The sequence below is a fragment of the Gossypium hirsutum genome, chromosome D05, assembly GCF_007990345.1.
Source record: "Gossypium hirsutum isolate 1008001.06 chromosome D05, Gossypium_hirsutum_v2.1, whole genome shotgun sequence".
NCBI classification, from domain to species: domain Eukaryota; kingdom Viridiplantae; phylum Streptophyta; class Magnoliopsida; order Malvales; family Malvaceae; genus Gossypium; species Gossypium hirsutum.
In genome coordinates this window covers 5,005,939-5,022,547 of record NC_053441.1, presented here as the reverse complement: position 1 = coordinate 5,022,547, position 16,609 = coordinate 5,005,939, and the positions used below count along the sequence as shown (strand labels likewise).

The following is a 16,609-nucleotide window of genomic DNA, read 5'->3' as shown; positions in this document are numbered from 1 at the left end:
AATATCAGTTCAGCCACCTCAAACTTTCACAGCAATTCTACTGAAAGTAATACAGAAGGGCATTTTCGATAAAAGAATCACATGAGAAGTTTCTTTCAACATACATAGGAAAACAGAGGTATTCCCCAAATCAACGTTAAAAAAGAAAAAAATAATAAAAAATAAAAGCTCAGCCCCAAAATGAGCATTAAAAGTTTATATCTGAAAGCATGATTAGATCTTAACCTTGAACCGTAACCTAAGACAACAATAGCGATTATCTCATCTGAAAACATGATCGAATCTAAGAATCATGATTATATATGATAAAAGCATCTCCGGTTTTACACGTTAATCGATCTTGACAGATGAGTAGATAAGCCTTGTGAACCAAAAACATGCATAAAACCCAATGGTGCCCGTTAGCACGAAAAATGCATATGAAGCGATTAGCATGTATCCAAAATACAGCATCCCAGAAACCAGCTTAGTGATCTCAAGCTTCGTGAAGAAGTAGAATGTAGCGTAGAGGAAGAGATATAACGCCGAGGAACCTGATGTGAGATATGACCTCCACCACCACAGGTAATCTTCACTGCACAACTGGAAGTAGCAAAGCACAATGGTTATTTCAGCACAAGTGATAAGGAGGATAATGAAGACCAAGAAGAGGAAACCAAAGATGTAGTAGAACTGGTTCAGCCAGATTGAGGTAAGAATGAAGAAAAGCTCGATGAAAACGGCTCCAAATGGGAGTATTCCTCCAATCAGAATGGAGAAAATTGGGTTCATATACCAAGCCTGCTCAGGGATTTGCCTGGGAATTTTATTTGTCTTCACCGGATCCTCAATTGCTGGCTTCTTGAACCCAATGTAACCACCCACAAAAACAAGTGGAACTGAAATTCCAAACCACATGACGACCAAAGCAAACATTGTCCCAAATGGCACAGCCCCAGATGACTTCTGGCCCCATATGAGAGCATTTAAGACAAAGAAGATGGCAAAGACAATGCCCGGGAACAAGCATGCAGTCTTTAGAGATATTTTCTTCCACTCTGTTCCTTTAAACATTTTGTATAGACGTGAAGAGGCATAGCCAGCAAAAATGCCCATGAAGACCCAAAGCAGGAGCATAGCTGTCATCAGACCACCTCGGTTGGAGGGGGAAAGAAATCCAAAAACAGCAAAGATCATGGTAACTAGTACCATGCCCAAAAATTGAATACCGGTGCCAACATAGACACAGAGCAGGTCAGAATTAGATGGAGGCCTGAAAACGTCCCCATGTACAAGCTTCCATCCTGTCTCTTCTTGGGCTTCTTCCTGGGTCTCAAGTTCATTGTACTTAGAAATATCACGGTAAAGTGTCCTTAACATAATCATTGCTACCATGCCGGAAAGGAAGAGAACAATCATCAGAGAATTGACAATTGAAAACCAGTGTATTTGGTCATCACTCATTAAAAGATATGCATCCCATCTGGATGCCCACTTCACATCACTCTCCTGAAAATCAGAACAAGAAAATACAAGAATATTAGCACCTCATAGGTGACTGAAGTCAAAACCTTATTTCAAAAACAATGATCTAAATCCAGTAGATAACTTCTTCAGCTCATGATTGACACTGAACAGAGAATTTTACAATTGTTAACCTTAAAAGTTTGTAATTGAAGAGGTCACCTGGTATTCAACATCATAGGTGAATATAATCTCCTTGTTTGCTTCAACTTCTTGCGGAGTGTTAGAATTAACAACTGTGTGTTTAGTGTGGGGGTCGCATGTTGTTAAACGAGTGTTCTCACTCCATTTCCCCTCATATTCATGTTTAATGCTGCATTGTTTTGAACAAAAAGAAAATGCGAAAGAAGATGATACTATAATCTCAGCCAACAGACGCCCAGAAATAACAGTACCATAAAGCTAATGCTCAGATGAACTAACCTGTACGGTTTAACTTCAAATCCCACAATCCTAGCCGAGTCAGTTTGCGGATCCCTATGGTACTTGACAGTAAATGCCAAATGGTTGTGAATGAAAAATCTCTCTTCCTTGCTCTGCACATAATCAGACAAAGTAAGCATAAAAGGTAGCTAATACATCCTCAAACAAAGGAGGAACTTTGCCACATAGATATAATGTTTACCCCAGTGTATTGGCCTTTGAGCCCAACATGGTAACCAAGCTGATAAACAGTAGGAGAACCCTGATCTAATCTTCTAATGGGAACAACAAGGGGCAGGTTATCCAGGATCCTGTCAAAAGAATAAAGAACCTTGAGAACAATTAATACAGGTCCGAAAGATGAATTCCGTGTCAGAAGAAACAAATATTATACATATTGACTCGATATTCATCATCAATCTTCTCCTGAAACTGCTTTGCAGCCTTGGCATCAAGTGTAATCCGGCAAAGAACAGAACACATTTGTGGCTCACGCATTTTAAACTGCATTAATCCAAGTAGAAGAAAACAAGTTAACGGCCATAAAATAAACAAACCGCTAATCATCAGAAATACTAAAACTGACCACATAAGGAGAGTTTTCAATACGGTCACCACGAAGCACTTCCCCGAGATTTTCTGCACTGTCAACTATCTTTTTTGGTGGACAGAAAGGGAGGGAATAATATGAATAAGGAAGTTGTGTCTTTATAGAGGTCAATTTGTTCACTTTCACTTTCAAAGGATCTCCCTGCAAACCCCAAGAAAATAATCAATAATTTAACAATACCACAATAATTTCTCAATAAACATTCCCAAATATCACAGATGTGCGTAGTGAGAACCTAAAGCGGTTTAATACGTCATTATCAATCACGTCCACATGATAAGCACTACGTTGGCAGATTAAACATCTTTCAGGAACACAGTTCCTAAATTAAACATCTGTGTATACTTGAGCTTAGTGGTGATTGATAATCACAGCTGTGTAGTGAGAACCTAAAGCGGTTTAATGCGTCATTATCAACCACATCCACATGTAACGTGCAAATTAAACATCTTTAGGGAACACAGTTCCTAAATTAATAATTATTCTAAATTGCATCAGACAACTCGATCCACATAAAGTACGGTGGCAGATGCCGCGGAGAAATTCAAAAAACATGGCATAAAATTAGAAATCAACTAAAAGAACGCATGCTATGCGGTTTTGAATAAAAGAACAAACGAAGGTTAAAGAAATCATCAAGTGAAATGAAGCTTTTGTTAACAAAATCTATTCAAATTTCAAAGAAGCATCTGAATCAGAAACAAGAACTATAAAGCCGTCATTTTCGCGCACAAAATTTTCATTAATTCCCTTCTCATAATGGTCCTATACGATCGTATTAACAAAGACGTCAAAGCGAAGATGCGAAATTAAAAACAGATCAAATGTGTAAAAAAATATTAAGCAAGAAAGCGAAAGAGAAAGAGAAAACAAAAGAGAAACGGAGAAGGCGACCTTTTGGAAGTCCTCGGGGGCGACACCAGGAAGGTAGAAGCAATGAGAGGTGTGGATCAGAAAGAGGAAGAGGATGGCGGAGATCATGATGGAGGTGGATTTGTGGATAGATCTCGATCGATATTCCATTTTTTTAGATGGAGAGGGGAACTCTCTCTTTTTGGAAAAGGGAGAGGGAGTCAGATCTGGAAAATGAAAGAAATGTGATGGGGGAGTGTAATAAGGAGAATACAACCGACAGGAGAGAGGGAGAGAAAGAGAAGCGAAGCTGGGATTGGGTTGAGAGGTGTGCACTAGCCACTAGATCAGGACCCCTGGTTGGTTTCTCCTGCTACGCTACGTTTTGGTTACTTATTCTTCTTTTGCCACGTGTGTTTTGTTTTTTCCGTTTTTTATATTCAACAGGTGGCAGGTCTTTTCGAGTGTCGGTCACGGATCTCCTAGCCTTTTTTAATTTTTTGGACTGGACTGGTCCATTAGGCCCAATTCCTCATTGAGATATATCCGTTTTTCTCAGCGATCAAACTGATGAGTATATTAATTTGTTGGTTCATCCTTTAATCGGTTGAATCAATTCATTCGTTTTAATTAAATAAAATATTAAAAATTTAGTTTGACCGTCTAATTCAATCAATTCATACCGAATTTCAAATCAATTGATTTAATACCTCTTTGAACTGGTACCATAGCTAATTCCTAACCCAACCAGTTCGACTAGCCAGTTCGATCCAATTCAAATAACTTTGCATAAAATTGTGAGGTGAGCCCTCGTAGTTAATGTATTCAAATGGTTAGTTCAGTTTATATTTTAATTAAATTACCATTATTTGGATTAATCAAATTTTTAAAATTATTAACTGTTAATTAAATCATTTTTCCATGAAAATCGTTAACTAAATTAAATTAATTTCAATTAATTCAATCAAATAACATAATTAATCAAAATTTTATGACATATTTTTCTCTTTTAAATTGAAACAAGTTTAAAATAAAACAACAATTACAACAATAAATTAAAAATATAGGTAGAATTCATGATAGCACAAAGACAACAGCAACAAAGTTAACAATTCGCAACATCAATCACAATGTTGTCAGCAAAACAAAAATAAGGAAACTGATTTATACTGATATTTTGAAATGAAATGAAACGAAAAAGGGAAAAAAAAAAAGGTTGAAGGCTTAGAAAAATGAAAAATAGTGTATAGGGTTTTGACTTTCTGTATTTTGTATATTCTTAATTTTACTTTTCATAATAGGCCCATTACATCAATAGTTATAGCTCTTTCCTGGGCTTATAAATATATAATCATGTAACATATATTTCTAATTTTGATTATTTAATTAATTAATTATTTTAACCAGTAATTAAACTTTTAATCTATTCTAGTTGAATTAATTTCAATAATCAAACAACTAACTAAACTAATTTGGTTTTAATCGAAACATGCATAGCTTTGTTGATAGCGAAAATTCATAAGGATAATTTATCATAACTGATTCAATCGTAACATTTCATCAATACCAACATTCCTTCACTTTGAGTATACTTCCCTAAATAAAACATAATTTACATCATTTTTAAGCGGTTACATGAACTCACGAACATCTTCTTATGTTCATGAATCAAATTTATGTATCAATTATTCGCCGTTTTTCAAGGTGTTGAAATTCAATTTATTTATGCTGTCAAATGTATGCCAGTTGCAAATTCCTAACTAAAATCATTAAAAATATTTTAATTTGTTTGTTTCTTTAAACCAGTTTTTTAATTTACATGCATTACATGTGATTTTATGCATTATTTAATTAATTTTAAAGTAATATATTTTTATTACAATAAAAAAGTGTAAAGCAATAATAAACATTATATCTACTACTTAAACAAATATGAAAATTGAGATATTAAAATGTAACCATTTATAAAATTATATCTACTACTCATTAGTCACAATGAATCTCTTTCTAATTCGCACAATATTAAGCTTTCCATTGGATCTTTATATTTTTAATTTTACGTGCTTGTTTTGCTTTCTCATCAATCTGATGTTTAGTTACAATTGCAAATAACTACAGTTAAGCCCATACAACTACTAAATTGAAAATAAACAACCTCATTCAAAGTAAAACATGAAAAGATAGACAGCTAGGCCTATGATGAATTTAATCCTTATAAAATCTACCTTGAAGACACCATAGTAGAGGATAAATAAAACATTTGGAGCTAAAACTAATCTCCAATATATACAATATTGTGCTCTGTTATTTCCCACCACACAATCCCTGTTTTCTTTTGATTAATTCGAATTTTTCAATCGGTGGCTTAATTTAGATTAATTTTAGTCCTAATTTATAGTAATGTAATTTCAAATGATAAATATATAAGGTGTTTGTATTTAACTTAAAATCCTCCAAAGGGTTTTAAAATCAATATAATATATATTATGAAAAATTCAAATTTTATTTTATTTATATTACATAAATTCTTAGATTTGTATAAGATGAAAAATATATTATTGTTTTTTTTAAATAAATGAATTTCATAAAATTTTGATTGTCATCGATCATCAAATTAATTAATTAATAAAGTGTTTTGATAAATCTATATTTCTTATTTATTACTTTCTTAAGATTAATGAAAATTTTAAAACTTTAAGATAAAAAAATTCATAAAATTTTAACTTTTATCTATTCTCAAGTTAATCCATTAACAATGTGTTTTGGTAAATTTACTTTTATTAATTATAAATTAATAAAAAATATATATATTTGTAATTTTTTAAATATAATAAATAATATTATCAAGAAAAAATATGAATTACGTGATTATGCCTCCAATAACTGAAATACACTCAAATTCAGTTTCTACTAAATTATTATTTAAATTACATTAACATGATTATTATTAATAAAAATATATAAATTGCATGGTTATTATTAATAAAAATTTTCTGCCAAATATTTAAATATTAACTAATTATTTTAAATTAAATTATATTTATATTTAGATGTTAATTTAATAATGTCATAGAAAAAAAAGTATTCCCATAGATTAAAAAATAAATAAACTTATACTTTTATATATATTATACATTCAGATAATTGCATGTATCAATAAACAATGGAGTACAAAAACCAATATAGGAAGAAAAAAAAAAGAGAAAATAAGACCATGAATTACCTGATTTAATATATGGATATATGGATATGAGTTGAGAAGCTAGTTGGATAAGTCGAGCAGGTTTTGTTGCTGTCATGATAGAGATTACACGGTCAAAAACTAAAAAGAAATGGAGTCATCACCATTTGGCATTCAGCAGCAGCTCAGTTCGTATATTTTTGTAAGGGTTTTCACTTTCCATAATATGATTGACCAATGACCGCACCATACACTTTCAATAATTGACAATACAATGCCGGCACAAGATATAACCCTTTGCCTTTTTCATTGGAGGGACTTAACACCCTTTAGATTCCTTTTCAAAATACATAAGTGGAATGAAGACTAACCCCACGACTTGTCCACATTTTAGATCCCGTGCCTCTTCATCAACACCCTAATAAAAGCATACCTACTACCTTCCCCAACACCCTGCCAAATCAATTAAACAGAAACTAATCGTTTAGTGATTTAACATTTCATTTTCACGCTTGATACATGCATGGTCCAATTATTTGGGTATGGTTACCATTTAGAACCAAATCCATCCATATAATTAGGGATTGATCCAAGATTTTATTCTAAAAGGGGCGAAATTTTTAAATCCGAACGACTTTTTTTAACGTAAAAAAGTGATAATTCTTCTTGAATATTTTTTTATCAAACAAATTGATTTAATATTTTTAAAAAGCATGAACGGTTTAACTGTAAAAATGATTAAAAGAAAAAAATCACACTATATAAAATTAAATATTTCTTTTCATTATGCCAAAAAGAATACCTACTACTATAGTAAAAATTTCATAAACATCATTATAATTTCAAATTTTGAATTAAAAAAACTTAGCCTTAGCCCTATTTCTCAATACTAGGCATCTTCAATTGCACCATCCATTTTTTTCATAAAATCAAATTCATCAATGATAGAATTTGTTAAAATTTCTCAAGTTATCTCTTTTTTTATATATGTCACCAAGTAAGTTGAAAGAAAGTCATACTCCATTCTGTTGCGAAGCTTTATCTTCACAATTTTCATGGCTGAAAATGTTCGTTCGGTTGTTATAGTAGACACGAGAGGAGTTAGCACAAGACGAATAATTCTATCAATAAAATGATAAATACTTGACTTATTTCTCTTACTCATCACTTGACACAACTCGACAATTGTAGAAACTTTCTACAACTTCGTGCTTTGATAAACATTAAGTTGAAAATACTCCAATTAAATTTTCATGTGTAGCTTTTCTTGCTCCATAAAATCGTCCGGATAAAAATCATTTATAAGCTTATAAATATTTTCCACCTGAAAAGCTTTGTAGTTATATAAGGGTATGGGCCAAATCAATTAGTTCTGGAATTTGGTTTTAAAGTCCATATTAAGCTTCTAAATTTAATCTTTCAAGGCCCATCATATATTAATATTTGATTATTATTATTTGATATGAGGGCGAATATTATCAAATGTCGACACTAAATCTAAAATATTTGATAATTTATATATAAAACTTAAAAATCTAAAAATTTCAGTAATGGAAACCCGCCCCCTGAATCCATCAATGCATATAATGATTTTGGGTTATCCTAGAAACTATCGCGGTCCAACTATTATCATATAAAAAATGTTAGTTAACATGTAAACCCTACCGAATACAGTGGAACCGAATCTATTTCACTCCAAAATTTCCCATCCATGTGCTTCCCCACTTGATAATCTCCCATTTTAGTGTATTCCACGTTTTGTAGTCTTTGTATGGAAAGAAAGACAGAGATCTGAGGATGCAGGCAAAGTTTAATGTATTCTAAGCAGTCAAGTACAATTATGTCGAGCTTTAAAGAGCATAAAACCTGGAGGGAATCTACTAAGTTGTTTAACACAAGCACTACCAATCACTTAAATGGTGAACTTATTCTAATCTTAGGTTGGCATATATATGTAAAGTCTTGTATTTATTTCGTATTTATATTTTATCTTTTTTATATACTCATATTTGTATTTATTTCATATCATATCTTAATATTGTATTATGTACAAATAATGTTGAAAGTTATTGAATATAGAGATTGGGCATAAAGGGTGATCCAGAGTCATTTTCTAAGGAAAAGGCCATCCACAGTCCAAACCACACCCGTTAATGCTATAGGGACCCTCAGCTTCGCTATCATCATTTATTTATGATGGCTTATGCTCACGCCTTCCATTTTATCTTTTATACTATTTTTTCCCCCGCCTGGAGTTAGGTGATATGCTTTGATCATTTGACTAACCTGTGGCTTTTTTCTAAACTGACTGTAAACATTGTGCTAACTACAAATCAAATGACCCTAAATTAAGACAGAAAGAGAAAACAACAAGACGTCAAACAGTGGAGATATTTTTCATTACAAATTATTATGAAGCAGTACTCGGCTGAAATTGTTATTTTTTTTAGAAATAACAGTAAATTGTGATTACATCAAAACAGTACTTATGCCCGTGAAGAGCTGTTACAATCAGCTAACAACAAGTCCTGAATAGATAATGGTGGTTCATGAAACACAGTTAAACTCATAAAATCAGAATTTATACACTTAGCCATATGATCTGTAACTTCATTATGCGCTATTGGAACATGACGAACACGTACCTTCCAATTACTGTCTAAGAGACAATGTAATAAACATAACTCAACCATCGAACTATTAACAGCTCCACCTGCCAACAAAACTTGAAGCTAGAAGAGCATTGTCGCATTCCAACTCAACCTGTTTTAATCTTTTTTCCCATGTTAAGCGGTGACCTTCTAAAACAGATCTAGCTTCAATTTTAAAAGGCATTTCCTTACCCACCACCATAGAAAAACCACATACCCAAATAACATCACCGTCTCTAATCACTCCTCTTATCAACGTAGACATGCCATTCCTCGACACAGCCGCATTTATGTTAAGTTTCATCTATTCTCTCTCCGGTGACAATCAATGAGACCTTATAACTAAAAGATTCAAAATAACCAATTTCAAATCAGTCTGATTATAATTTGTTACCCAAATAAATCCTATATCCACTAAATTTTGCATACAATTATTACTATTACAAAATACAAAAGAGATTACAATTTTTCTATAATAATCAACATAAAATGGAGAACAATGTTTGATTAGCTGAAATTAATTAAGCATGCAAATGGGGAAGCAACTAAAGAGGAGGCTGGTATGAGTATTTTGGTTGATGTCCAAGTAATTAAATGTGTGATGTAAAGGTTCAATCAGTACAGATGAAGTTGAATGGTACAGCGTAATAATGATGGGGCAGCTGTCTCTAGAAAGGATGAAGAAAGACTGAAAGGGGCTTTGGTCCATGTAATGTAATTAATCACCCAATTAATAGAAGAGGAGTGATTGCACTTGTAAAACAATAAGAAAAGCCAGGTCCCCTCCCCTTCCCTACTTGGTATAAATGACATGTCGGTTTGAGTAATTTATTCTAATAACAAACTTTAAAATCAAAATTACTTTTATTAAAAAAATAACGAGTTTAATTAAAAATAAATTTAAATATATATTTTTAAATTTATAAGAGTTTAGGCTTTGAAAATTAAGCTCAAACCATTTATTTATAGTTTAGCAAACAGAAATAATCGCCTATCTTCTAATGTTAGATTGAGTGATGACAATTTGTGGACACAAGTAGGATAAGAAAGATATGAGTCAACTGCGCCTTTGGATTTACCAAACTTATCTCTCTAACTTTAATAAATAAATGAAAAATGCTTTGTTTATAATGCAAACGACCTTTGACTGAAACCAATTTTCAATAAATCAATCTTCAGTTAATAGTAATATACAGCAGTCAATTTAGTTGACAATAAATATCGCATTTTATAATTTATTTGAAAAAGAAAATCAATGATGATATGTGATAAAATAATACGGTTGAAGGGTCTACACTTTACGGCAATCATTCAAATAAATCATTAATTGTATAATTAAAATTATGAGAAATTTTTATTTGAATCTCAGTTTTGTTTCGTTTTTTTTTAAATTTCATTACCGTTTGCTTTTCGCTATATGATTGTGGGTCGGCACTTATTATGATTGATGATATTATTCGCTTTCATCTGTAATTTATATAAAGAAAATGAAAATTAGGAAAAACGTTCCTTTGAGCAATACATAGACGAAAAAAACAAGTGTTTATTTTTGTTGGGTGAGAATGAATAAAATTATGAAAAATTAGTGAAGGTTTTATGGTATGTATGAAAGTAAAGATTTTATTCGTTTTAATTTATATTTTGGTGTGTAAAAGAGTTACTGACAAATGAAGTTCAATGACTGTCACCATTTTATTTTATACTGACGAAAACAATCCACTAAGTATTGAACGGAGCATAGCAAGAGTATCAATTTTTATAAAGAACAATCTAGGAATTTTAGAAGATGGAAAAAAATTAAAAAAAAAATTTTGATGTGTTTTTGGCATATCAAATAAATAAAATTCGACTCCTCTTTATAAGAGTTCTTATGTCTCTTCGTAGAGACATAATTATCCAATGAATAGTCAGATCTTTTAATAATAATAGATGTCCATTTGAATGATTATTATTATTTGTTAATAATTAAATGATATAATTCTTGGTAACGAGAGATATAACTCATTATTATACATAGTGACTAGTAGCAACTATTGATTAATAATTGAGGGATATAACTTTTGGGTCACTCATAACTTTTCAATTATAATTATTGAAACATTTTATAAGTATTTTAAAAATGTTTCAAAATCACACTTTGAAGGATTAATCATTTAAAAATATTTATGATAAAATTTAAATAATTTTTATTGTATAAAAATATATGTTTTCTAATTTTTAAAGGCATTTACTAGCAGGAGATGGAGTTGGTAAAGGCTAAGAGTACTACTAGTTTAACTAGATTCTAAAACTATTAAAATAGTAAAATAATCATAGGATAAAGTTAGAGTGGAAACTGGTCGGTGACCATTAATTAAAATTCCATTTCGATGTAGAATTGCAGTCCAATAGTGTTTGCATGAACAAACATTTCGATTATTATTAGTACAACCGGCCATGATTCGCCATTTCTACTTTTTAATAATGCAACCCAACATAGGTTGCTATCATCAGTTTCCTTGGGATTTAAGCGCAGTGAGAATTATACTTCTCTGAATATTTTCAAGTAACAATAATAATAGTACCAAATGATAATAATAAATTTTATTTTATTATTTGATTTAAGTAATTTGTTAACATTTTATCACGTCTGATCTTAATTTGTATTCACGTGAATTTTCATCTATGTATAAATCTTTACATGAAATAATGATTTCTTCTTCTTTTCTTCTTTTTTTTTTATTAATAAAATAATTCGATTTTATTTTTCATCAACTCTTCTGGATTGCACCTCGACAAACCAACATATCAACTTAAATTTCTGACCAAACACATCAACTTAAAATTCAATCCTTTAATTTCCCAATGCTGAGTTCCCATTTATATCTTTCAATAAATACTACTAACTACTATTAAATATTTTATACCTACTGCATTTAATTCTTAGAAGGGAATTAATATTTTTTTCCAAATTTAAAGTAGTAAGATTTACACTTTACCATGAAAATATTGAAATTAATTTGTATATTTGGAATAAAATAAAATAAAATAAAATTTATCTATAAAAACTTCTCTTTATATATTCAATTTTGTTAATGTATCGGTTGCTTTCGTGAATATTTTGTGACATCTCTTAAATCTTTTTTTTTTTGATTTTGATTTTGTTTTCATCTTTTGTCTTCAATTGTTTTACAATTTTTTTTCTAAAAAGATTTAAGGTTTTACAACTCATAATAACACCAAAACTTAGACAACACAACCATTAACTAAATACGTAAAGAACACCTAGACAATAGTAGAGAGATAAGTAATTGGGCAATAAAAGTTATTTAAGAGAAGTAGAGAGCCCATCCTTGTCCAACATGTAAACCAGAGAAGATGGAGGACAAACAATCCATCGTGTCAAACTCATCTCCTTTTTGAAGTGTTTGACCACTCAATTTGCTGCATTATTGGCAACTTTTTTCACCAATTTGAACTTTACATCAAGTATAGTGTCGATCATTCCTTAAATCTTCTTAAAATTGGATCTAATTTCCGTTTTTTGTTTAAATTATTTATTTTGATCTCATCCATCGTAATTTTCAGATTTGTTTCAAAGATTATCTCTTGAAAACCTTTTTGTTTTTGCTAAGTCTGCGCTCATTTTAAGTGCTAGTGCTTCCGCAACCTTTGGACTATCAGCTTGCACATGCTTTCCAGTTCCATCCACTGGTAGCCCCTCACTATTTCAAACAACTCATATACCAGTGTCTTCAGTATCAACATCAAAAGCTGAATCACAATTTATTTTTAACCAAGACTCTTCTAGTTTCTCCCAGCCTCTAATTTCCAAATCTAGCATGTCTCGAGAATGACCGAGCTTATATTGAGCATTCGCATCAGACCATTCCTTGATAGCAAAATGAATCTTTCTAGTAGTACTCCACACATCAATTTCCTTTTGATGCGGTCGTTGAAAGCACCAAAAATATCCTATCCCTAATAAATAATGAAAAAGAATAGTAAAAAGGAAGTAAATCCTCAGGGATTGGACTTGCAAAATATCTTGTTCCGTGAAATCCCAAGCAGAGTCTTGCCCAAGACAACTTGCGTTTCTGAAAAAAACAAAAACAATAGCAACATTAAATTGTTGGATCTAAAAACGAAAAAATAAAATAAAAACAGAATTAAGAATATTGAATTGAAAATTAGATAAATTAAAAATAGAGTTAAGAGAAAGAAAATTCTTATGGGAGATTCCAGCCTCTAGTTGTCTCGTTCCGCATTGGGTTCAATCCTCGGCTTTTAGATGATCCTTCCCAAACCGAATAAGCCAGTTATAGTGGAAGAGGACGCCTACTACCACCAGCTCCAAGGATTTAGACTTACAATTTAGTGGAACCTGACTCTAGCCAACAATCGCTTCTGTGTGATCGTCTTATGCTAGATCAACGCTTCTCAATAGCGAATCCCACGCCATTTTGTCTCTTGAGCTCGCCAACCTCTAACGCAGTAAGCTAACAAACCGACTGTGCAACCTTCCCAAAACATACAAAGCGGCCGTCTTTGCATACGTTGAAAAACTTACTTCTTAAGGAACTTGGACGGAAGCGTCAACCCCGTAGTACGGAGAAACGATGAATACTCAGCAAGGAGGCTAAGTACGGATTCTAAGCCTCATGAACCCTTTTGGGGATTTTTGACAACTTTCGGCTAGATGAGTTTAGTGGCTCATGGTTGTGGTAGAAAATAAAATAAATAAAATAAAAATAAATATTTTATTGAAAGGAAATATGAAAAGAACAAAAGTCTAGACTTTTGGGGAGAGAGTGTTTACAGAAAAAGAAAGATGATATCCCCTTTTGAGTCACTTCACCCCCTATTTATAGTGCTAGGGGAGATATTCTAATCCTACTTAAATTCTTATAGATAAATACATTTAATTGAAGATAAATAAAGATAAAATAAAATCCTAAAAATAATCATTAATAATTATCTCAATATTAATTATCCTAATATAATTAAAATAGAGTTTAATAGAATAAAATCTCTTCTTTTTGCATTTCAACCCTTGTGTCCTCCATGCTTGCACTTTTGACACCAACTTTTCCTTGTGTCGCACATTGGCCCATTTTATCTCTAAATTCACGCTTTTGGCCATTAATTTCACTTTTGCCTCAAATTTAGTCCCTATGAGATAAAAGATCATAAATAGCTCAAATTAGCGGGATAATACTCAGAATAAATACATAATTAATACATAAAAATATGTTATTCTAGAGTGTTATCACCTTTCCTTGTATAACTTTCTCACATCTAGCTTTCCAAATGTACCGTAATGTATAAACAACCTTAAGCATTACTTGCTCCCCTGTTGTGTTATTTGATAGATTCTCCACCGTTTGTAACAATCACTGGTCAAAAGTATTAATGTTCTCCCATTGTAGCCTCAAACCGTAGCAAGCTTCGAATCAAATGACTCTTATCCGGTGACAACCAAGGACAATGTGTTACATAGTTTCCTCAACTTGATTACACAATTCACATAGAGGATTAGGAGCACAATTTCTTTTCCATAAGCCATATCTATTAGGATTTGCATTAGTGGAACACTTCCAAAGAATAAGTTTTAACTTGTTAAGAATCTTGAATTGCCACACAACTTTCTAAACTTTCTTGTTGATCTTGTAAGAACATGATTTGTCCAATTGCTCAGTTCGATATTACAATAACTTTTATAGCAAAAGAGATTCGTCGGATAATATCGAGTGAAAGTATGCATATACATAAATAAAAGCTTGCTTTGTTTTTTTAAATGTTAAATTATGCTATTAGACCCCGCGCTTTGTGTAAGTTGTGGATTTAATATCTACACTTTAATTTGGTTATTTTCAATTCTTAACTTCTAGAATTGGAAAATTTTAGTCCTATCTAAATGGTAACTATTAAATTTATTAAGTTTTTGTTATTTTCACAATTTGATGCGTCAAACATATTATCGCATGTGTAATGCCATGTTAACTTATTATTTCCACATATTACTCACAAAAAAAATCAGTTATCGTTAATTTGCATGAAGATTGAAATTTCGAAACTCAAAAAATAGAGTGACTATGAAAGATCTAGTTAGAGAACATTAACTAAATCTATAACTTTACACATAATATAAAACTAATGGCATATTTAACTAAATATATTTAAGTACTACCATTTAATTAGGACTAAAATTTTAAAATTAAAAAAAACACAAAAACTAAATTTAATTAAATTAAAATACAAGTATTAAATACACAACTAAAACCAAAATTTGAAAATGTTTAAATCTACTATGATGTTAGTAGTCTATCATGTTTTCTATGAAAGTTGTGATGGTGTGTTTAGTTTTAGTTTCTTTTTTAACTTTTTATTTAGTTTTAGTGCATTTATTTTTGCAATGATGGGGAAGAAGGTCGGGAATTCATTTCGTGTATCATCTATGCGAAAGGGGTTTTTAAAAGCCACTCTCATGATCGAAATTTACTGTTAGCATAGTTTGATTGCGGTGAGGATATGATGTAATTATTAGTGATTGCTTAATACCATTCATAAATTTTATTAGATTTTGATTATAATTATTTTTTTTGTAAAATAGTTCATTCAATTCATAAATAGAAAAATAACGTAATTTAGTATATTTAAACTTATGTTCTCAGGTATTAACTACAATTTTAATGTTAATTAAATTAAGATTTAACTGATAAATTGAAGTAAATTTTTAATATGGAATCGGTGATAAAATTTCACTTTTATCTTCATTTTATATTTTCTACGTAACTTTGTTTTGTATTTTATTAAACTATTTGTTATTGTATTAATCTATGACTTATGCTAACCTGTGTTTTTTTAGGGCTTTTTTTAAAGTTAAATTATTAATCATATTTTACATGTAATTGTCATAAATTAAATCATCATTTTTAATGCATATACACAATCATTTTAAATAGCATAATGCTATTTGTTTAAGTTAGTGGTTTAAGAAATATACATCATGACAAATTAAAAATTAAGAATAACAAACATAATCATCGATTACCATCATTAATGTCATAGTTTGAACTATGCATCATTTTACAAATGATAGTTAACGTTAAATAAACTATTGCTTTTATCCGCCTTTTAATTTTGTAATATTCACGAGTGAAACCAGTAGCTGAAATAATACATTTGTTTTAATTGAATGTCAAAGGATTTGATTAAATTTTTTTAGGATAAATCTTAAAATTATATATTTAATTTGATTTAATGTGTAGTTGTAATTATACGAAACTCTAATTGTAGTTTAAATATATATTTGAAACTTTACTTTTGATTTAATCATGTACATCTAAAGAAATAAATACATCAACTTATTTTTATATTGGATAAATATAATTATTTATGTATGCAATA

The 16,609-nt window shown here is 30.7% G+C and overlaps 1 protein-coding gene across 1 annotated transcript; it reads right to left on the bottom strand.

Moving 5' to 3' along the window:
* Positions 1 to 41: 41 nt before the first annotated feature.
* Positions 42 to 3,788, bottom strand: LOC107906820 (transmembrane 9 superfamily member 8). The gene is made up of 7 exons (XM_016833940.2): positions 3,431 to 3,788; positions 2,513 to 2,677; positions 2,321 to 2,430; positions 2,129 to 2,237; positions 1,927 to 2,039; positions 1,666 to 1,816; positions 42 to 1,488 (listed from the first exon to the last, which is right to left on the bottom strand). The coding sequence occupies exons 1-7, from the start codon at positions 3,557 to 3,559 to the stop codon at positions 331 to 333; spliced, it is 1,935 nt and encodes a 644-aa protein (XP_016689429.1). The 5' UTR covers positions 3,560 to 3,788; the 3' UTR covers positions 42 to 330.
* Between the last annotated feature and the right edge of the window lie 12,821 nt (positions 3,789 to 16,609).